The sequence below is a fragment of the Bos javanicus genome, chromosome 14 (genome assembly GCF_032452875.1).
Source record: "Bos javanicus breed banteng chromosome 14, ARS-OSU_banteng_1.0, whole genome shotgun sequence".
NCBI classification, from domain to species: domain Eukaryota; kingdom Metazoa; phylum Chordata; class Mammalia; order Artiodactyla; family Bovidae; genus Bos; species Bos javanicus.
The window spans coordinates 49,060,157-49,084,279 of record NC_083881.1 but is presented as its reverse complement, the minus strand read 5'-3'; the positions used below and the strand labels follow the sequence as shown (position 1 = coordinate 49,084,279).

At 37.6% G+C, this 24,123-nt stretch overlaps 1 protein-coding gene across 9 annotated transcripts in view; it reads right to left on the bottom strand.

Moving 5' to 3' along the window:
• Positions 1–2,557: 2,557 nt before the first annotated feature.
• The window catches only part of TRPS1 (transcriptional repressor GATA binding 1), a 279,210-nt gene continuing 257,644 nt past the window's right edge, over positions 2,558–24,123 (bottom strand). For all 9 annotated transcript variants that reach the window (XM_061439104.1, XM_061439101.1, XM_061439107.1 and 6 more), the window contains 2 exons: positions 13,307–13,429; positions 2,558–9,149 (listed from right to left, as the gene is read on the bottom strand). In XM_061439104.1, the coding sequence (XP_061295088.1) occupies positions 8,088–9,149; positions 13,307–13,429 (1,185 nt within the window). In that variant the 3' untranslated portion in view covers positions 2,558–8,087. The remainder of the gene's footprint in view (positions 9,150–13,306; positions 13,430–24,123) is intronic.

Sequence of the window (24,123 nt, the reverse complement as noted above, 5' to 3'; positions counted from 1 at the left end):
ATTTTATGTAAATACAATTGACCCTTGAACAGCTGGGTTTTAGGGGTGCTGACCCTCCATGCAGTTGAAAACACACAGGTAATTTATAGCTGGTCCAATATATCTGTGATCCCTTTATATCTGAGGTTCTTCCTATGTATATTCAACCAGCCATGGATCATATAGTACTTTGGATATTTACTATTAAAAACAAAAAAACCCACATATAAGAGGACCTGTGCAGCTCGAATGCATGTTGTTCAAGGGTCAACTGTACCGCAATATTTATGAAAAATGAATTTCAGATGTGATATCCTGAATATATTGGAGAACAGTATTATAAACCTAACAATAAGATCACATATACAAATCACTTATTTTTACTTGAAGAAATTCTTTATTCATTAAAACGATCAACTCTTTATATCATGAAAAAGCCCCTCCCTTCCCACGTACTGTTTTCTTTCCTTTGCTAGCCCTGTTATTTTTACTCTAAAATCTGACCTGGAGAGGGAAATAAGGACATCTTGGATTACTGGATGGTAACTTTAGCAACTTCAAATAGTTTTGGAGATTTGTTTCTACTGGTGTGTTTTTTAAAAAAAAGAAAAATTGTAGTTGGGGTTACAAAGATGGAGAACAGAAGTACAAAGTAATTAGCAGTATGATTAAAAAAAAAAAAAAAAAAAACGGCTTTTTTCTCCCTGTGCAAATGTCTTTCATCTAAAGCAAATTTGGCTGCGGGAGAGTCAGGCAGGTGCTGCTGCCACAGTGCTTTCGGGTTTCCTGGCAGGGACGCACCGGGACCCGAGACAAAACCCAGAGGAACCACAGCTAACCTCAGCCCTTTGCCCAATTTCTTCCCTGCCAGTTACCAGAGTTCACTATTGTTCATGCTCCAGGGGTCACACGCACTCTGCCTGTCTAGGGGTGGAATTTATTCTGAACAAGTGTTTTGTTTGGCTTGCAGTATTAAAAAAAAAAAAAGTCTGTCACTGACATTCAAAATTAGATTTCATAGAAAATTTGCTTTGTCCAGTTTTTCTTGAAAACTTCAAATCTGGGAAAGCAAGTCAGCTTGGCAATATTTGTAGAGCTGAGAAACGGCTACCTTAGGTGGCTGAGTAAAGAATCTGCCTGCCAATGGAAGAGGTGTGGATTTGATCCCTGGGTCAGGAAGATCTCTTGGAGAAGGAAATGGTAATCCACTCCAATTTTATTGCCTGGAAAATCCCACAGAGGAGCCTGGCGGTTACACTCCATGGGGTTGCAAGAGTCGGACATGACTTAAGGACTAAACAACAATATATTTAGTCGCTAAGTCATGTCCAACTCCATAGGATTGTAAAGAGTTAGACATGACCAAACGCCTTAGCACACACATCACATATAGCCCTGTGGTTCCTGAAGTTTCTTCCAGCTGGTTTCCGCCTCACAGGCCATTTAACTGCTCCTTTTGTGCACTGTGTTTCTGACGCGGCCAGCCCCAGCGTCTGAGAGATGGAAGACCAAAAGGGAAGGGAGGGATGTCCACGCTGAGGGGCTCTTCTTCTCTCCCCTCAAACAAGGGTAAAGAGCTGATGGGCACACAGTTCTGCTTGAGTGGGATTCTGACAGTCCTGGGTGAGAACAGAGTGTGTTTAACTTTATCTGCAAAGTTCTCCCCAGAGAAGCATCAAATTCTATATAAGGCAAAGAAATCATATTAAGTGTTTTTACTACACTTATCTAGAGAATGTTGCCTCCAGCTGTGAAACAAGTTTATTACCATTATGATCAGACCCTCAAAGCCTTTATTCTGCTGTTTTCAAAACAGGGGAGAAAAGAGAGAGCTAGAAAAAAAAATAATAATAAAGGACTTGTTAATTTGGATTCACAAAAAATGAGAAGTGAAGATTTGTGCTAGGAGGGTAGACAGTAATTAACTTGAAAATTTCAAAACAAATCTTCTGAAGCAAGGAGTTTTTTATATACTTCACATGCTGTCCTTTTTGCTTTTTTCCTCCTGGTCATAAACATTTGGGTGAGTCTTTTTTGCCTACCTGGTTTTCTTCTGCCTCTTGCCTCTTTCAAAATCCACCTTCAGGAAATCTCTGATTAATTTCATCTTAAGCATCTTCATACATTAATATAAATTTCTTGAGATGATTTATCAGGATCTTTATATCATATTCATGGGTATACTAAATTGTATTCAAAGTTAGACTTCAAAAGCAGGATTTTTTACATATCATAACATTATCATTATCCAGTATTCAACACTCAATACGTGATACTCAATAAATGTTTTTGAAATAAACATGATTTTTATTGTTAATCTTCCTAAAGAAACTTGTATAATTTTTTTACACAAAATCTATCAATAAGAGATTGATTGGTTAAAAGAAAAAAAAAAAGCAAAGCAGAACAAAACAAGTTGAGAGAATCCAGGTTTTTTCACTTATCATTTTTTTTTAAATGGTGACTTGAATTCACCATCTCAACTCATCAGAGCCTGTCTATATGTTACAACAGTCTGAATTTCCTATTGCTACATGGATGAAAGTGAATCCATATAAACCATACCAACACCATCATGTATAACTGGTGGTAAAACTTTATTATTCAAGTTTAGATGTAACAGACATCTTTGCTGCCTGAAGATTGTTTGCATAAGAAATACACCAAGAACATGTTTGTGAGTAGAAATGAACATGCACTATGAAAACAAAATTAAATAAAACAAAAAAAATTCCATGTGTTGTAAGAACAGAACTATTATAGCCAACATTCTAATATTCAAATCAGGACTACAAATTGAATTTTTTCTTAGCAACATGAAATCATTCCGTATGAAAGACATTTTCTGCTGGTGAATATTGCTGTAAGTGAATTTTACATTGGCATTATTGAGATGCTTCCCATCCCTAACCACCCCCCCCCAATTATTCACGTTGTCACCATAAAGAATTTGGCATTTCTTATTGTGATATTTGCCTTGTTGGTAGCCATTAAGAAACTATGGTTTTATCAGCCTTGTAATAGTTTTGCCTCTTCATAGTCAACACAATAGGCTGCCTGATTATGATATTTACAGCTCATCTTTAAAAAAACGACCCCAACCTTTCCTGGCCCTTGGGAACTGAGAGTTTAAATAAGCCCCTTGGCCATAAAATAATACTTGGCACTCTCATGGTGCCTTTCAATCAAGGATCTCAAAGTGCTTTACAAACAAGTACTACATTACCATTATTATTATTAATATTATTATTATTAATATATTTTTTCCATTTTACAGGTGAGGAACCTGAGGCACGAAAAGAAAAAAGTGATTTGCTGCAGATCATATAATGAACAAAAAATCCAGGAGTAAAAATTAGGATCCAGTTTTGGGACTCATGGGTCTTGAAGAACCATTTTCTCTGATGAAATCTAAATGTTATTTCTGTGTAAAAATTACTCTTGCTTTTCTCTGCTGTAGGACGGAGTGAAGTTTCTAGCTCTACTTTTTCCCTTCAAAAGAACATCACGTTAGGATACATTATCCAGTTTCCATGTGTGGACCAATTTGAATTTCACATTTTCTTCATCCCTGACTTGACACACTTCAACCCTAGCATCTTCCAGAGGTCCTAATTACTGCAGATAACTGTGGATGCTTTCTAAATCACTGATGGTTAGCAGGAACATGTGTGTCCACTGTTGGTGAAATGCTAATGGAAAACCCACAGGAAGTGCTCTCCAATGAAGCCATGGCTTCCGCCCTTGGCCAAGTCTTTCTTTGGGAAAATAACACAGCCCTTCAAAGTCCTGGTACATGTTTCTCTATCCTCCTCTCATTTATAGTGGCCTGCTGATAGAATTCCACTTAGTACCTACCTTTGGTTAGCATCTTTAGTCTCATATTTGGATTTGATTTCATTCCTCCGTTTTCTCCTGTGATCTAGGACAGTCAGCAAGCTTTCACTTACTTGATCACAAAAGATGCCTTGCTTTTATTTTTTTTTGCCATGGTTCTCAACCCAAAGATAAGAAAGGTGTGGGCTCAAAATAAACTTTAGGCAAAAAACTGGCATACAGCGCAGAAGCTGACTGTCAGCTTCTTTACCACCACGGGATGTTCGATCTTCCCCCTCTAGAATTATGTTCATGCTCACGAACTAAACAGGCAGGCAGTTCAGAGGTCTTAAGACAGGTCACCTTTGATGTTTTGCAGCCACATAGCAGGAGGCTAATCATTACTTTAGTAGCTGTATTGATACTCTTCAATTAATTAAGAAAAATGTATACCCTCAGGCATTTAAAAATCTATACATTTAATATTTTTGGAGCTGTATTTGCATTGGATCATCATAGATTATGTGCACATGTGCAATCATTAACATAATGTGCTACCACAGGCTTCAACAAAGAGCTGTTAAAGATAATCACTTTTTCTCTTCTTCTCATTAATATTACCTTAGAAAAAAAAATCCCCATGCTTGTTTTCTAAAATCTACCTTTACTAAAAGAGAACAGTTTAGAAGAAAACATCATTATCTTAAAAGTTGATTTTTCTAAAAGAACATCTCAATATGTCATGTAGAAAGAACGGGCACCCTCTTTCCCTTTGAACTATAGAGTTAACATATTAACCATGAGAGCTCCATCCTTTTTTCATGTACTCAGTGTAGTGTCTCTGAATCCACAATCTTCTGAGGTGGGCTGGCTCTTTAAGAGTCTTCTATCCCAAACAACAATATGAATACATGGATGAGAGATGAAGAGAGAAAGAGTGAGAAAAACGAGAATGAGAATGCATGAGCTGGTCCTGGCTTAAAGTTTGATCCAAAGCCCGATTCAGAATCTGGACACATACTTTAAAAAGACGTATGTTTTTTAAATGACATACAATTTTACCTAGCGTATAGTTTTTATCATAGGGAAAGCCTTTTCCAAGAAGGGAAATTCCTAAGTCATCTTGAAAATCCTTAAAAAAAAAAAAAAAGATTTTAAGTATCTAAACAGCTCATTTAAAATTACAATTTAAGACAAAATAGTTCAGAAATCCTAAACCCAAATAAAAATAAAGATACCAATCAATCAATTTTGTAAAAATGTATTTTGAGAGCTAGGACAAAGGCTTTCAAAAGTCAAAAAAAGGGGGTCTTTTAGTGTTTTGATAAGTTTTCATCATTTTTCATAGCCCAACCTCTTCTCCATCAAAATATGAAAAAAAAATAAATGAAAATAAAATAATCAATAATAAAAGGCATACAGAATAAGATCTATTGACAATGCTATCTAAGAATATTCTACCTACAGTAGACTGACCATAAATATTCCAAGAATAGTGATATGTATTTCCAATGCTAACCATTACTACTTGTGTGTCTGAGGAAAAAAAAACACGATGAAATAAAGAGACATATATGCCAAGAAAGAACAACATACTTGTGTCTGATACACTGGAGAAACTGCTTAAATAGTAGTTTTGCCCAAAAAGCCATACCTGTACTATTGCCCAAGTTAACCAAACTTCGAGTATTTTCTACTTTGAGCAGTTCACATATCGTGGTGCTTGAGGATTGCCACAGTGCACTTTGTTTCTACTCCTTTCACTAAGAAAATTAAATACTGTTTTGTTGTTTGGGAAATCTCCTCTTTAGATCTTTAATTGCCACCTCTCCAATCTGCCTGTACATTTTGAGATGCATTCATCAAAATTCCTAAGAAAGATAAATGACATCACATAATTTGAATGTCAAAGCCCCTCATTTCACCTCTTTATCTCGATTCATATGAATTATATTAGAGCTATTTGACAGGTGAGATCAGAAAACAACCCTTTATAAATGAAACTGAAGCAAAAGGCTTAGTCCTGATTTCTTTCTCTCTTTTTCTCTCTTTTTTTTTTTACATGAAAACAAAAATGCAAGAATGGAAATGACAACACAGCATCAGAAAGACAGTTTGAACTTCATTCACTACAACAGTCACAAACTGGTTGAACTCTACCTGCCATCCAACTTGAAGAAACGAAGACCTGGCACTGGGAAAAAGAAACAAAACCCAAACAAAACAATACAAAGCAACTGCGAATTAATGTAAAAATGGAGTGCAAATGCAACTACAGAATGCAATAAAAACATCAGTGCTGCAGATTCCAGCAGCACTTATCAAAATAATTTCTGAAATGTTTCATCTGAAACATAGACAAAGCAATAAAAAGAGGATATATGTTTATCATTTTAAGCATAACAATGTGAGTTAAGAGCTTAAAAATTAAAAAAAAAAAGTACTTGGAATGAATAGTGCTACCCTTTTTTTTCCTAAGTAGGCATAAAAATATTTTCATTTCCTTCTTGTTTTCATACCATTATATCAAGAACGTTCATTTGTTTCATGTTACCGTTTACAATTTTAATGCACACACACACACACACACACAAAGGATATCTACCGCAATAGAAATAGTTGCTTCATTACCTTGTTTGCTACATTTGCAAATGTAAACAGCTAGGCAGAGTCAGAACTGACTCTAATGCATGATGGAATATCTTTGTTGCATACGTACACTGTAGAAAATAATTATTCAATATGTCAGGCACCATTATTTGAAATGTAATACATTAATATTTACTAGAAAAATAAGGTTTTTTTTTTTTTTCCTATTTGTTCTCCCAACTTCTTTAATGAAATAAGTTAATCTGACAGTGCATCCAGTAGCTTGTAATATCTTCTACATCTCCGTGGCAAAAAATAAACTACTGGTTGGGACGATATAATGCAAATTATTAAAGTCAGTCCTTGTACATACATCCGTGTAGCAAGCATTGAGGCTCGACTAACAGCACCTTTAACCAATTATTTAATGTTCAGTTATTTAGCCCTATTTCCCTGAGCAGTTATGCTGAGGCTTTCCCTTCATGGATAGTTTTACAAAGCCTTAAGTATTAAAAGTACTATGAAGAACATACTTCTAAGAATCCTATTTAATGCTACTTAACTAAACCTGTATAAATCTAATGGAGGAATTGATTGGTACATATACCAACTGTCAGCCTGTGGTAACGTAACTTTAGACGCTGCCTGACCACAAAGTTTGGAAATTATATTTAAACCAAAAGAAAATAAATAAATACAGCAGGTTACCTTGTGGAGAAATACCATGCGCTCTACATCAATGAATGCCATGGTCTGAACTTTTGTATCCATCTAGTCTTTTGAACTGAGGGGATCCCTTTAGTTAGAACATGCCAAATGAGATTAGTGACCCAAAGGAAGCTTAGAAAACAAACCCAAGCTGGTTCATCACATACAAGAAAAAATGATCTGGCTAAAATAAAATTACTATGTAGCACTGAGGATATTGTTTTTTAAAAATGCATATATATTTGGACAAAATGAACCTAAATCGCAAACAAGAGGACTAGTTTTGAAAGGAGTATGTGAACATCTAAAGGACAAAAATATCAGAGAGGGTGTGCATGTGTATGTACAGGCAGGGCTGGCCAAAATCATCGTGCCACCGTCTGTCACTTTTCCCGCTGCTCTCTCCCCAAGCCTAACCACAGCTCGCATTTCTAGGTCTAAATTTGAAACATGATCTATGAGAGGATTCTTGTCTAAGAGGGCGCCATTTTCCTTTCACTGCCCTGGAGATTAAATTTCTCCTCATCTGCCTAGGATTTCATGATACTTCGAAACTGAGGCAATAATTTATGGGTTTTTGAACAAATGGGCCAGTGGCCAGCCCAATACTGCTTTAGGATCATAATATGTAAACCCTTCCAAATTCTAAACAGCTTTGATCTCTTTCTATACAAACATCATAATTATAGTCTGCTGATACTTCTTATGGATGGTTTCCACAGTACACATTCACCAAGATGGTTTTGACTTACTAGCTTCTAAATCAGGACTATTAACCATCTTCCTTTTTTTTTTCTCACTGAACATTTGTCTCACTTTTTAATCTTGGTAACCTACTCATCAAAAGAAAGAATAATAAAAGAAGGGAATTTCATGTTGGATAAGGCAGGCTCTATGAAGTATTTTTTTTTAATAGGTCTTCATAAGACATTACAAGCTATTGAATTCCCATCAAGAAAACCTATTTCTATTTAATTGTGCTAAGTGCTAAGGTTTTACTCTTTAGGTTTTCCATTTTTTTCCACTTGTGCATTGTTCCTATGCAGGCCCCTCTGGATATGAGTTGTGAAGTCATATTTGTCCGTGCAAAGATGCTGGCATATGCTGCACTGGAAAGGTCCACTGTCACCATGGCAACTCATATGCAAAGCATACATCACTTCATCCAGAAAGACAATGCCACAGTGCACACATTTTGTTGAAAGTTCATCTTGAGTACTTCTATCAACTTTCTCTGTTTTTACTACATTCAAGGGACCTTCATTTTTTACATTTGACGGTGCCTTCGTTTTCTCCTTGGAGGCACCATTCGCAGTTGGCCCAGGTCTGGAATGCTTGATCGCCAAATCTAGAGGAATGTCATTGTCTGATCCAACAGCTGAAAAATGAGGAGGCAGATTGAAGGTGGGATAAGGCACATAGTTTTGGCAAGGATTTGGTAGGCCAGGCACGTGACTCAAGTAGTGCGGATTCCCAGGAACGGAGAGCTTATATTTACTCCAGAACCGCAGCCAATCAGCTTCACTCTGGAAGTCATTATGTACAAAGGGAAGTCCGAAAAGGGGATACTGGTACTTTTCAATAGGGCTGCCTGGTGGTGAATAATTTGGGTGCTTCGCGGGTCTCATGTACTTTTCTATGGGACTGCCTCTCTCAGAACTTCCTTTCCCTTCAGATACGGATGAACTGTTTCCTGGGTCTCCAGTACTTTCCTGAGGACTTTTTATCTGAATGTGCAAAGGTTGCATTCTTTTGTGAATATCCAGAGTTTGGCTGACCAGGACTGGCTGCTGAGCAGAATGGCTTTTAGTCAATGAACCCTGGGCTTCGTATTTACTCAGGCTGGGGAGTGGAATTTCTCTCTGGTGACCTTCAGTTAAGTGATCTTCTGACCGCCTCTCTAAGGGGCTGCCGTTGACCTGCTCCTCACTGCCGGCCCTCTGCTGTTTGTTGAGCTGCTCGGCCTGAAGTGCCTCTGGGTTAAGGCGCTTTCTTGTTCTTCTCCTAATAATCTGCTCACCGTTGTTTTGTTTAATGATGTTTAAAGGCCTGGGAGTCTGCAGGGAACACACACACAATACATAAAAGGAAAACATTAAAAAATACATTAAAATGCATTAACAATTCCTCACAAATATAAACCATGTTCAAGTTCAAAGCAAAGACAGGCTTTATGTTATAGATTTACTAAATCTCCTCCTTTTGCCCTAAGCAGGATCAGAGGACAGAACCAAAGCACACTCTTTTACCCTAATTAAATCATGCCCATCTTTACAGAGAGGACCGAAAACTTTAATCTACTTGAAAACAGCCTTTCCAAACTCAACAGACTTCAGAATCGCATTATTTTGTGATAAAACAATATAGAAAGCTAGTTGAAGAAATGTGATTTTTCTAAACTTTTGAGTCATGCACCAAGAAGATGTCAACAGTAACAGAGGAGATTGGTTTTGATGACAACTGTGAAAAATGATACAAGGCTGTAGACTGAACTATGTCTTCCTCCCCATCCCCCAGATACTCCCTTCCAATTCATATACTGAATCTCTTACCCCCCAGTGTGACTGTATCTGAAGATTAGGTCTTTAGGAGGTAAATAAGATTAAGTGAGGGCTTTCCTGGTGGCTTAGATGGTAAAGAATCTGCCTGCAATGTTGGAGACCTGGGTTCAATCCCTGAGTCGGGAAGATTCCCTGGAGAAGGGAATGGTTATCCTCCAGCATTCTTGGAGAATCCCATGGACAGAGGAGCCTGGCGGACTACAGTCCATGGGGTTGTAAAGAGTCGTACACAGCTGAGTGATTAACACACAAGATTAAATGCAGACACAGAGTAAAGGCAGCCTTCTACAAGCCAGGAAGAGACTCTCACCAGAACCCAACCACACTGCACCCTATCTCAGACTGCCGGCCTCTAGAAGTGTGAAAATAAATGTCTGTTCTTTAAGACATCCAGTTTATGGTAGTTTGTTATGTCAAGGCCCAGATGACTAATACACACACTCTCCTAAATAACTGCGAGTGTGGATATATAATATTAAACATCAGAATATAAATAATCAAAGGCAAACTGACAGAACTGTAAGGAAACATATCAAGTGAAGTGAAAGTGAAATTGTTAGTTGCTCAGCTGTGTCCAAATCTTTCTGACCCCATGGACTGTAGTCCCCCAGGCTCCTCTGTCCATGGGATTCTCCAGGCAAGAATACTGCAGTGGGTAAGCCATTTCCTTCTCTGGGGGATCTTCCCAACCCAGGGATTGAACATGGTTCTCCTGCATTGCAGGCAGATTCTTTACGATCAGAGCCACCAGGGAAGTCCAACAGTTGCTCAGCTGTGTTGGACTCTTTGTGACTGCACAGACTGTAGCCTGCCAGGCTCCTCTAACCATGGAATTCTTCAGGATCAAAGCCATATCCAGTGAGAGGTTTTGTGTGTGTGTGTGTGTGTGTTTTTAATAAATCTCCCACTTTCATTTCTTTTCCTCTAATTATATAAGTATTTATTATTAAGGAAGATTTTTCCTGTTAACAGATGAAGCATTTGTTTTCTGTTGAAAATCTAAATTTATTTGTAGGCTTGCTTCAAATATCCTATCTGTCATTCTACTCTGTACTTAAATAGAATGCTGACTTTCACCCAGCTTAAGTATGACATGACTGGTATTTATGTACATGTTCAACAGGTGTTTATATTACATGACTAAAATCCACAGATAAGACTATAATAAAAACTTTACTTGCAGTAGGAGCTTTAACTTCGATTTATAAAATCAAGAGAATATGTTTAATAAGTGAATGCATATTTACAAATTAAAAATTCAAAGAATCTTTAAATGGGCTAAAATCTGATTTTTTCTAAAAGATTACTGAAATCAGGAAATAATCTCTACATAAAATATGAACATGAACAATATGTAATTTGTGAATTATACCTGGAAATGATGTATCTTAATGCAAGACAGTATTTTTTAAGTGTTAAAACACAAATCCTCTTGGAGTGTTTTTATTGTCACAAAGATATTTTGAAGGATAAAGGAGAACGCACTTGTTATTGAACATCAAATTACTGGTTTTAGAATGAAAATGTCACATCCCTTGGATAGTCCATGTTCATTTACTTTGTTCAGAATTTCAGATTTATAAAGATCTCATATTTCAAACATACATATTTAATCTCTATCCTTCTTTTTGAATATAAGCATTTAATGCTGAAAATATTCCTCTAAACACTGCTTTAGGTAATTTCGCAAATTTTGATATATTTTAAAACTTGTATTTAATTATAATATTTAAATACAATTCAATATTTTAACACAGTATTATTTTAAAACAGCTACATGATAACTTTCTAAGATAAACATGCTATTTTATATTTTGATTAAGATGACACTATTAAAACTCACTGAACACTATACATTAGATCTGTGCATTGCATTGTACATAAAGGTTATATTTATAAAAATGTAAATATATGGAGTTGATGGGAAAACTCAAGGGAACGAAGAGTTTTATCCTGTAGAATACAGAGTGGAAGAAATATAGTGTCTGTTTTAGAATCCTAAAGAAGACCAATATTGAAATGACAGGTAAAGGAATTACAGCCCATAAAAGAGACATCAGAGAATTATTATGCACAAATGTATAAGAACTAAGAGCATGCAGGGCCATGGAATTCATGGAGTAGAAATATAGGAAATTTAAGATTTTTAAAAAACCCTCAAAATCAAAAACATCTCTGGGGAGATGAATATTAAAATAATTGTTAAAAATTTGTTCATTTATATTGCAGTTGTTAAATTACCATAACCTGGAAGAGCAGTAGTTTAATTAATATTTGGCCTTTGATTGGACAGCATTCAATTAAAATCATTAATGTCAGTACTCATTAAATGGAAGCTTATTGCTTGCTTAAATGGTGAAGGCTTAAAAAAAGTAAGGTGGTGGTGGTAGGTGGAGATTCCTTCTACTAGCTACATGCTAATAACTAAGGTTTTCACAGTTTACTACCAATTAGTCTTGTTGGCAGTATGCATTTTTTAAAAGAGTGCTTCCAGTGGTCCGTTTTGGAGGACATTTTGTCTAAAACTGTATTCCCTGTATTCTAGATAGAACTGTATTCTATCCACTGGCTGGTGCTGAGAGCTGTGGTAAAATGCCAAACTAAATGCAAAAGGCAGAAGGAAACAGATTTTTGCTTACTAAATGGGGCATTCCTATTTTTAAAGGCAGCTTTGGTCAGCAGATAAACTTTTTTTTTTAAGTTTTTTTTTTTTTTGGATGTGGACCATTTTTAAAGATTTTAAAGAATTTGTTACAATATTGTTTCTGTTTTATGTTTTGGTTTTTTGGCTGCTGAAAGGTAGTGGGATCTTAGTTCCCTGACCAGGGAATGAACCTTCACCCCTGGCATTGGAAAGCAAAGCCTTAACCACTGCACCACCAGGGAAGTCCCTAAACTTTCTAAATCAAAAAGAAAAAAAAAAAAAATCCTTCGGGAAGTCAAATGCATATAAAGATGGGAGATTTGTAAGTTTAAATTTTATTATAAGATTCTACCTAAAACTTGGTTAGAAATAACTGACATAGCTCAGACAGTCATAGAAACTAGCCAGCCAGAGATCTTAAAACACAGAACACCTCAGCACCTTCCTCTGCTCTGCTGTGTGCTCTTCAAGCCCTCAGATGCTGCTGGAAGCCCTGGAGAGAGTCACCTGGCATCTTGGTCCCAGTAAGAACCACTCTTCTGAACTTGTCCTACTTCCAGCCTAGATGACACTTGCAAATTCCAAAAGTAGACTGGAAAAGAAGCATTTTTTCCCTTGCCCTATATTTTATACTGAACATGGGAGAGTCTTCTTGCTTTTTTTTTTTTTTTAATTTATGTACTTTTGAGCTTTAAAAGTTTCTCCTTTTTACCTAAATTAATGTCACTGAATTCTGATACCCACTCATTCACATATTGGTTATGTGAAGTTCCCAGAAATCAATCATTTTCCTCTTTTATATCAAAAGAAACATAATGCATTAGTAATGATCTCACATGAATCTCCCCATAACATCTAAGGCCGGTCCACCATAAATCACAAGTGCGCTCAAAGCAAGTGGATTAAACTCTGCAGGGGCAGGCACCACAAGCCAGGGAATGGTACTTATCACGCCACAGACCAGGCTGTTTTATAAAGCTTTTCCTGAAACAGTCTAACAAGTTCTTACCGAGTGAAGCTTCTGGTAGAGACCACACGCATTGCATACATATCCGCCATTTGCATTCTTTCGCCAGAGAGAGGTCTTTGTGGTCAAGCAATTGGCACAAAAAACACCCGAGCCTCTGCGCCTCTGAAATGGGGGAAAAAAAAAAACAAGGTCAGAGGTGAGTCACATGATCAGTGGAGTTAGACCAAACCAACCCAGGAGTTTTGTCTTTAGACTAGCAACAATGACAGTATAAAACCACGCTGCCCATAATGAGGTCAGGTTCAATTGTGTTTAATAGGCACCACTGATTTTCATTATAATTAACCCTACAGTGATGGATGAGGTGTGTGCAACACCAAAGGCTTTTCACAGAAACAGCTTTAACTTTTTGAACTTTGGGGTTTGTGCCTTTAATGATGGCTCCTAAATGCTGAACCCTAAAATATACCTTTTAAAAGTGTCAAAAGTCAAAAGACAGAGCATGGCAATATGTTTAATATATTTTGGAAAAAGCGGTGCCCAGGCTACCTGAGCTTCAAAATATAGTCAAACTTGGAATAAGTGCAGCATGTAAACCACTTACAATTAAACCTGAGGCATGTCTTTCTGGATGTCATTCATGTAACATAAGTATTCAGACACTAATAAGACACTCAGTTCTAATTTTTCATTTGCACCTGTAAAATCTGAAAGAGAACACCCTCTATCTCCCAAATCTGAGAGGAACAGAAGAAACTTCTGCCAACTAGAAGTACAGTATTACTAATGAGAATCCTTATGAGGAGCCTGCTTAAGCCAGACAACATAGTCCCATCAATGGCTATTTATTTATTTTATTTGACTCAGACTTGGAAATCACAAGTGTTTCTGAAATTTTAGGATGAATTCTCTAATCACCAGATTGAAAAATAATCCAAGAATATTTAAAAGTAGATCGTTAGCATTGCTTGTTCCATTCTTGCTATCAAGTAATGATTCCATTAAACTTCTCATTGAAACAAAAGTCAGGCTGTGTTCATAGGCGCAAATACTAACAGGCAGGAAATGGAACTCTGGCTGAAGAAGAAGAAGGAAAAAAAAAAAAAAAAGACAGCCTGAATTGCAACTCTGCTCTTTTTTCTCTAGGAAGCAAAGCCTTTAATGATAAAATATGCATGTTAGATAAGGAGTGGAAAAAGTCTTGCTGGAACCCAATTTTGTGATACATTTAAAATTACAAACACTATACGTCAAAATTTCAGGGATTCATAAAATTTAGGCAATTTATTTAACTCGAGTCCATACTGTAGACGAGGGGTATCCTTGCCAAGAAAATACAATGGTTATAATTGTACTCTGATACATTTCAAATGGAAAGCTTTCTGCAGACATAATTTTGGCTTCAAGACTGGAACACTTTCTTGGCATTGAAAGGGCATTTGATTCATCGGGTGTTTCACAATGTATCACTAAAAAGACCTGGTGAGCAGCCAGTTCCCTATAGGGTAATTTTTCCATCCAGATGCAAGTGCTATCAGAGGCCCTCGTCAGCTAAACTAATTATGATCTTGCAATTGCTGATGCCTGCTCACTCTAACATTCGACATCCTCCATTAATCATCAATACAAGGAAAATGAATGAAACGTAAAGAAATGAGGACTGGTAAGCTGCATAGCCATAAAAATCTGAAATGAGAGCAATAATTTAACAAGATTGGGGGAATGTTTTTAGTGAGCACAAAGTCAAGCTAACAATTGCCCTTTTCAACCAAGAACACAATTTCATTAGTGTAGCAGGTTGTGCTACTTCAGGTGATGTAATAAAAGCTAGATTTTTCACAAAGATAATCTCTGGCTCCCCTTTTCTCCTTACTCCCCTGATCCCCCAAATCAGGACCAGGAGCGTATAATAAATTTCTCAGTCTCAAAACAAAACGCTGGGTACTGGTCCTCAAAGTCCCAATAGGGACCTACTGCAAAAGGACAGACTGCTATTTCCCTCAAATCAATGAACTATTAGAGCTTGTGTTTATCAAACACTCTGGGGCTCCCTTTATCCGAGGTAAGCTGGGGAGCCTAGTTAGGTTATAATTGTGAAACTTCCCTGGGGCCACGCTGTCTTTTCCCCAAGATCTAAATAACACGTTTGGCAAATAAACACCAATTTGATCCACATAAAGGCAATGTAAATGTCCATTTGGAAACTAACCCACATATATGGCTGCGGCTCAAACCTGAATGTATAACCATGCACGGCAGCCTGCTTTTCTTTCCTTACGTCCTGGCTGCTTGACACGGCATGCCAAAGTGGGTGTAATCCTGGTTTTAGAGAACGCTTCAACCTTGCATACTTTTGCACTTAAGTCTCTTGCAAAGAAAATGCCCTTCATTAGTTCAAGGGAAAATCCTGAAATTACAGTGCTGGTTTACACAGGCACATCTTGCTTTAACCAGCATTTAGGCTCCAATAGAGGCTGGTATATTTTAGGTGAACCATATCTTATTTTAAATACATCAAGAGTAATTTGGATTCACTTATTTGGAGTCAGTATGGCATGGGGGTTAATAGATTTAGGAGACAGACAGCTTGCATCCAAAACATGCCTCTGTCTTGAGTTGCTGGGTACGACTTTGAGTGAATTACTTAACTTAGCAGTACTTAAATGCTCCCCTCTTTAAAGTGTGAGCTGCTGTGAGTATTAATGTGGACAAATGGGCGTATAATTAAAACAATGTCAGGGATGTAGTAAGCTCTCAAGTTATCGATCCATCATCAACCCATTAGGGATTAAGCTGTATTTCTTTTGTTAAGAGAAAAATATTCTGTTTCGTTCTTATCACTTTAATCTACTTATTTTACATTTTAGATATGCTTAAAGCATACGGTTGAGTATTAGAACATGCATTTCATTTGTGTCATTCTTATCAAATATGAGAATGGAAAGTTGAGTCAGAGTGAAATATCTAGGTGTTCACACCTAGAATTCAATAGGAGCGTACTTGTGTGGGGGCAGAGAGTAGGAGGTAGGTGAGAAATATTTCATACATTTAGTTACCTCCCATCTAACAAATGTATCACTTTGGTAAGCACTGTAGAACCCTATGTTTGATGAACTTGGAAATTTCGGAAGCAGCAGAGTAAGTGGGAGAAGTGGGCAGTGTCCTTCGCTGTGTGACTACAGAACGGTGGACCATGACGCATCTCTCTAAACCACATCACAGATGACAGCCTGACCCCAGCGAAAGCCGCACTATGCATAATGTCACCTAGCTGGACCGAGTATGGCATTTTTTCCCATGTCACCAACATCCTTAACCCAATCAAGTGCTGAGAAAAAGTCTGTTGCCAAAGGAAGCAAAACAGAAGTTTCCCTTGCCTTACTTTTTAAAAACAAGCTTGTTAAAGAGAAAGAAAGGCATTAAAGACCTTATTTCATTCAGTTTATCAGGCACAACAGAGTTAAAACAGTTTTAATTCTCCTTTATACTGTGTTAAAGACAGAAATCATGTCCCCTAACAGTCATCAAATAGTCTAATAAGTACCTAGGACAGTGCTGTCTGTCTTGAGTGGCTGAATATTATTAAAGTTGAAAATCATCTCTCTTGCAATAATTTTTATCACTAGTCATTACTCCTGTTTTTGAAAATAAAGTTTTTTAAAAAATATTCTGTAGAAATGTCTCCCATTTGGATTGACAAATTTATCTTCAGTTGGGCAGAGATGGCTAATTACGTTGGAGACAAGAAAATCAAGGGAGTTAATTTCCCCAATTCTACATTCCAGGCTTTTTTTTTTTCCTCTTTGAAAAACAGCTGAAGCCAGGTACCTGCTAAGTCCTGAAGATATAAAGTCAGGACCATCTCACACGCTAATAAAGTAATGCTCAAAATTCTCCAAGCCAGGCTTCAGCAATATGTGAACCATGAACTTCCAGATGTTCAAGCTGGTTTTAGAAAAGGCAGAGGAACCAGGGATCAAATTGCCAACATTCGCTGGATCATGGAAAAAGCAAGAGAGTTCCAGAAAAACATCATTTCTGCTTTATTGACTATGCCAAAACCTTTGACTGTGTGGATCACAATAAACTGTGGGAAATTGTTCAAGAGATGGGAATACCAGACCACCTGACCTGCCTCTTGAGAAACCTGTATGCAGGTCAGGAAGCAAGAGTTAGAACTGGACATGGAACAATAGACTGCTTCCAAATAAGAAAAGGAGTACGTCAAGGCTGTATATTGTCACCCTGCTTATTTAACTTTATGCAGAGTACATCATGAGAAATGCTTGGCTGAAACAAGCACAAGCTGGAATCAAGATTGCCGGGAGAAATATCAATAACCTCAGATATGACACCACCCTTATGGCAGAAAGTGAAGAGGAACTAAAAAGCCTCTTGATGAAAGTGAAAGAGGACATTGAAAAAGTTGGCTTAAACCTCAACATTAAGAAAATTAAGATCATGACATCTAGTCCCATCACTTCACAGGAAATAGATGGGGAAACAGTGGAAACAGTGTCAGACTTTCTTTTTCTGGGCTCCAAAATCACTGCGGATGGTGACTGTAGCCATGAAATTAAAAGACGCTTACTCCTTGGAAGGAAAGTTATGACCAACCTAGATAGCATATTCAAAAGCAGAGACATTACTTTGCCAACAAAGGTCCGTCTAGTCAAGGCTATGGTTTTTCCAGTGGTCATGTATGGATGTGAGAGTTGGACTGTGAAGAAAGCTGAGCACCGAAGAATTGATGCTTTTGAACTGTGGTGTTGGAGAAGACTCTTGAGAGTCCCTTGGACTACAAGGATATCCAACCAGTCCATTCTAAAGGAGGTCAGTCCTGGGTGTTCTTTGGAAGGAATGATGCTAAAGCTGAAACTCCAGTACTTTGGCCACCTCATGTGAAGAGTTGACTCATTGGAAAAGATTCTGATGCTGGGAGGGATTGGGGGCAGGAGGAGAAGGGGACAACAGAGGATGAGATGGCTGGATGGCCTCACTGACTCGATGGACATGAGTCTGAGTATACTCCGGGAGTTGGTGATGGACAGGGAGGCCTGGCGTGCTGCGATTCATGGGGTCGCAAAGAGTCAGACACGACTGAGCGACTGAACTGAACTGAACTGAAGAATGAAGCTCTACCTCACCTTTATACACATCATTAGAGTCATGCATTGCTGATGGTATATGTGTATGTTTTAAATAATATAATGATTTCTCCTTTTCCTACAAGCTGCTTTTAAGAGTTAGTAATAGGGGATTCCCTGTGATCCAGTGGTTAGGACTCTGTACTTTCACTGCTGAGGGTGTGGGTTCAATCCCTGGCCAGGGAACCAAGATCCTGGAAACTGAGCACCACCCCCGCAAAAAGGGAGTTGATAATGATTTGAACCTCCATGACTTTGTGCAGGAGACATATGCACTGTCCTTTGAGAGATATGGATAAAGACACTTCTGGGAGAGGAAATGATAGGAATAAGCAGTTAGTGGATAACATGAAGGTGTACCTGAAAGGCCCTCCTTTCAGGCTGAAGGAAAGCTGTCCTCTTACATATCCAAAGCTACGCATGGTCATAGCATGGTCTGCCCCTGGCCTTCTCTAAGTGCACTTCCTATTTATATGTGGTTTCAACGGAGGGCTAGACTGAAGGATGGTCAGCAGAGAACCCAAATCTACATGAAAGTCACCTCAATGGAAAATGTCTAAAGAGGAAATTCTGGAATCAACAAGGAACTAACTGCGTTTAACTTCAAATTTAAATAATTTGCCCACTAACTTTTAGGTCGAATCTGTATGGCTTGTATGTTATTTCTGCTGGCTGGTAATTTCCTGTGTGAAAAAGGAAGATTGGTGATGACAGGAATAGTTCATTGCAAGGAATTCTGAGGCCAGCCCCCATGATCAGCATCTCCAAGGCTTTTCAGTTACTGAGAATTCTTTGGATCACTTCTTTCCTTCCCACGTTTCAAATGTATTATAACCACCATAACGATTTTCACAACAGCAAGTTAGGTGATGAATCTGGACAATCATCCATGCCAGGATTTGAAACAGAAAATGACAAACCACCTTTTAATAAAAGTACATTTTAAATCTAATACAATTTTTTTTTTCTTTTCCCTGCTGGAGAGTGCACCAAGAAGTGTAATGACTAAATAACTAACAGAAGAAATCTCTAGTCTTTAGGCTCACAGCTAACTACTGTAAGGCATCATGATCACTAAATTTTTCTCAAAGTTTCTGATTCAAGTTTCGCTTTTAGGGGGCTTAAATTCTCAGTCAATTACAGATCCCTCTGTGTTAAGCACTGACACGTACTTTGGTAAACCCAGATGAGTCTTCAGAAAAGAACAAGAATCGGAAAAAAAGTTTTAAATTGGTTCAGCTATTTTTATAGCTTATTTTACTATTTGAAGATCAGCCAAAAGCAAACATTTTAAGGTTTTCAAATTTCATTATTAACAGAACTTATTTCATTTGATCAATAAAAAGTAAATTTGATTGAATTATTCATTCAAGTGGTTTAACATTTAGAGTCATGGATATTCATCTCCAAGATATTAAAAGTCCCCATTGGAGAAGTTTATCTGTGCAGAAATGATCCTTTATAATAGTTTTCTATGAATAAAAACCATACTGAAACCATGTAATTACATAACAAGCCTTGATAGGCGGAGTATTTACTCACATTTTTTATGGTTTTATATCTTGGCCATTTTAAATCAAATCAACTTGAAATTTGATATACGTGCTGTTCGTCTGGATGCACCTCAAATATTTTTAACTCTTTAAACAATTCTATGTTTATTTGATTATATCAAGAATCCTTTGAGAACTTCATTTTAGGGAAATGTACAGATGGCTATGATAGAACCTTCTGGTACAACTCTGTAGTAATAAAACTTCAGTGGTAAATATAATTCAATTCAGTTTGGGGACTAATTATTAAATGTCCACTATGTGCCTGGCACTGTGCTAGAAGCTAGAGTTACAGTGAAGTATATGGCAGACATGGTCTGTAATCTCTCTGTTCACAGCAGAATCTGCTAAAAACATACCATATATACAGTTAACATGATAAAAACTGAGACTGTTGATGAATGGTGACAGTTTGATTCATGTAAATTATATGAAAACATTTCTCAAGAAACCAAAGCATCTCCCACAAATACATCTCACTTAAAGGCTGAAAGTTATCTAATAATCAGAGGGGTTACTCTCTGTGCTCCTTTATAAAAATGGATAATAGTTTAGTCATTTCAGAAACAAGAACCTTGCTTACTGTCCCATCAGTAATAATGTCCTGCTGCTGCTGCTGCTAAGTCGCTTCAGTCATATCCGACTCTATGTGACCCCATAGACAGCAGCCCACCAGACTCCTCTGTCCCTGGGGTTCTCCAGGCAAGAATACTGGAGTGGGTTGCCATTTCCTTCTCCTATCAACCACCAAAAGAGTTGATACAAACTAAATAATGCTTTCATGACTGTCACTATAAAATTGAAATTCAATACCTATTGAATAAATGATAAATATTATTTTAGCCATTATCACTCTTATTCACCACCAAGAGACAGAAAAGGTCACTCTTTCCCACTTACCCCCATTAAGGAATTAACTGACTATTGACTACCCACCAGCAGAGGCTACAGAATATAAAGAACACCACACCTAAAACAACTTAAAACAGACAGTGGCTTGCAATGAACACCTAAATAAATTCACAGCCAGAATTTTATCAGAAGCACAGGCTGGCCAGTATTTTAGCAAGAGCAGGGAGACAGCTTTGCCAACAGAAAGCAATAGATATCAATACCTTGGCTGACTTTTACTCCAAATAAAATTATAAAGAATCAGTTGAAACAGGCTGTATAGCAAGTCTATGCCTGCTTTAAAACAGCCCTCTATGCCCCCAGATTTCTTGCCAGAAAACTGAAGAGACTCTACAAGGTTCAGCCAAGCATCCATCTTATAATCACCTATCTCAGAGTTTGGAAACAAAACCTGTTTACCCTGCTTATTAAATTCACTTCCTCAACACATCAGAAATGCTAATGGAGACCAGTGTAAACTAAACTGACATCTTTGGCTAGAAGCAATGGAACAACTTCTGTTCCAGGACATGAGGCAATTCATATTCTAGCAATCATACATTGTACCCAGGTATGAATGTGCCCAAGACTTTTCCACTGACACGTCACCACGCTGGAGTTGCCCAATATATCAGGACATGTTAAAACAGATTAGCTCCATTTCTTCTGAGATGCAATTGGTGACTCGAGGCGCGGGATTGCAGAAAATGAGAGTTCCCCGGGGAAATCCCACATTTTAAATTATGCGTATGGATTCTTCAAATCTTCTGATTTTAGAAATTTATCATACAAATGATATAATCTACTACATAGGTCTGAAGGACCCCCATCTCCATACTTAGACTTACTCCATATTTGGAAAATGAGCAAAGCAAACGTGATGTCATACACAAATTACTTAACAGACTAGAACTAGAAAAACTCAGATCTTTAGAGTTCTAACCCATGCTGTTTCTGTAACAATGTCCTGCCTTTACAGCAATATGTATTTGGACAGCTGAAAATATAGCTGAAGATTTATATCTACACTGTCTTTTCATTCCACGTGAAAGTCACTATTGTCAAAAGAACTGCTCAAGCCTCTTATTGCTTCTATTTCTGCCACCACAGATCCATTTTCACCTTTCCTTCAGTTACAACAATGGTCAAGAGTGTTTCAACAGGGACTTTCTTCTATGCCAGTGCCAAAATCTGACACTGAAAAGGGAAAAAAAGGGGGGCTTTTTGGAGGCACAGTTAAACAATTCTAGTAGTTAAGTAAATTTCAGCATGAGAATATGAGAATCAATTCTGTTTTAATAAAGTTATTGCAATTTTTATTTAAACAATATATTTGGCAAACATTTATTTTGGGAATTCTTCACAGTATAGAAAATAAGCACCTTGGTGATAGGGACTTTTCTAGAAAAAGCCTAAAGTTCAAAAGGTTCAGCTTTGAAGCACTTAATTTAAGAAACAAACAGAGGTATTTTATGTATTACTTAAGTAGGACTGGTTTTATGATAGATAATGATGACATGGTCATTTTGAAAGAAAAGGAAAATAACAGATAATAATCAGTAATTCTTTTCATATTTGCTAACAGATAATAACTAGTCAATGAAGTGTTACCATCCTCAAGGAATTTACATCTATATCAATGGTTTCTAACTTCTTGGGAGTCATAAACTCTTTTGATAAAATTTATGACACTCTCCCCAGATAATAAAAAAGATATGTAAAATATTTTGCAAATAACTTCAGGCTGTTCAAAAGAATGTCCTTCATAAAGTGCATCCAAAGATTTCACATGGATCTGAGTACCCATGGATTGTGAGGTTAAGAACTCCTGATATATATTTATCTCGGTTTGGATTGAAAATGAATTACTTGGGATTATTATTCTCTCATTTTACTGATGAGGTAAAAGATTGTGAATGATTCTTTGACTTAACTAGTGTCAAAAATACATCCTAGTCTCTTAAGTCCAGGCAAAAACACATGACTTTTTCTAAAAATCATTTTTGGGACTTCCTTGGTGGTCTGATGGCTAGGAATACGCCTGCCCATGCAGAAGGACATTGGTTCAACCCCTGGTCTAGGAAGATTTCACATGCTGCAGAGCAACTAAGCCCCTCGACCACAACTACTGAGCCCGCACTCTGCAGCAAGAGAAGCCACCACAATGAGAAAGAAGCCTGTGCACTGCAACCAGAGAAAAGCCACATAGCAACAAAGACTGAGTGCAGCCATTTTCGAATCAGTTATCTGGTAGACTCGCGTGACTACTTCTTGTCCCTTTTTGAAAATCACACATCTAATATTTACCAAGTATTTATTTTGTCTAGAATGATACACTACAGACTTAGTTTCTCTACCTGACACCTTCTAAACAAACCTAAGACACAGGAATTATTACTACATTATTATCATTATTGTTATTCTATCCACTTTACACGTAGAAGGCAATGGCACCCAACTCCAGTACTCCTGCCTGGAAAATCCCACGGATGGAGGAGCCTGGAAGGCTGCAGTCCATGGGGTCACTGGGGGTCAGACACGACTGAGCGACTTCACTTTCACTTTTCACTTTCATGCATTGGAGAAGGAAATGGCAAGCCACTCCAGTGTTCTTGCCTGGAGAATCCCAGGGACGGGGGAGCCTGGTGGGCTGCCATCTATGGGGTCACACAGAGTTGGACATGATTGAAGTGACTTAGCAGCAGCAGCATCCACTTTACATATGAGAAAACTAAGCCTTAGAAGCATTTTTCATATACTAAATAGTAAGATCTCTCACTTCAGAGCCACAGTTCTTAACCATGTTTCAGGTCCTATTACTAAAGAAGTGATTGGGGAATTTTACCAGAAATATTTCACCATAGCTTAGCTTTGAAGAATCCTTCTCTCTTCAAACCACCCTATAACAGCTGATTAAATTATGCAAGTTTTGAGGTACCAGAAAGAAATGACTCATCCTTGATCAGATATGGCAACGATCTGTGTTGAGGCTGAAAGATACAGTCGAAGCCAGAGGAACGCAGCATTTGGGAGATGGGGTAGTGTGGGGAAGGCGGATGGGTGTAGTGCATGAGTTTTGATACTGTGTCTCAAAAACTAAAAATAAAAAATATATGTGAACAAAGCCTCTGTTGAAAAGCAAAAATTAGTGCACTGACTTAGTGCCTAGAAATGCCATCATGGGAAGGCAGCTGTGAACCAGGAACTCATTTGTATTCGCCATGGCTAGAGACAGGGCAGGAAACACGGTACTGGGCTTTTGAGA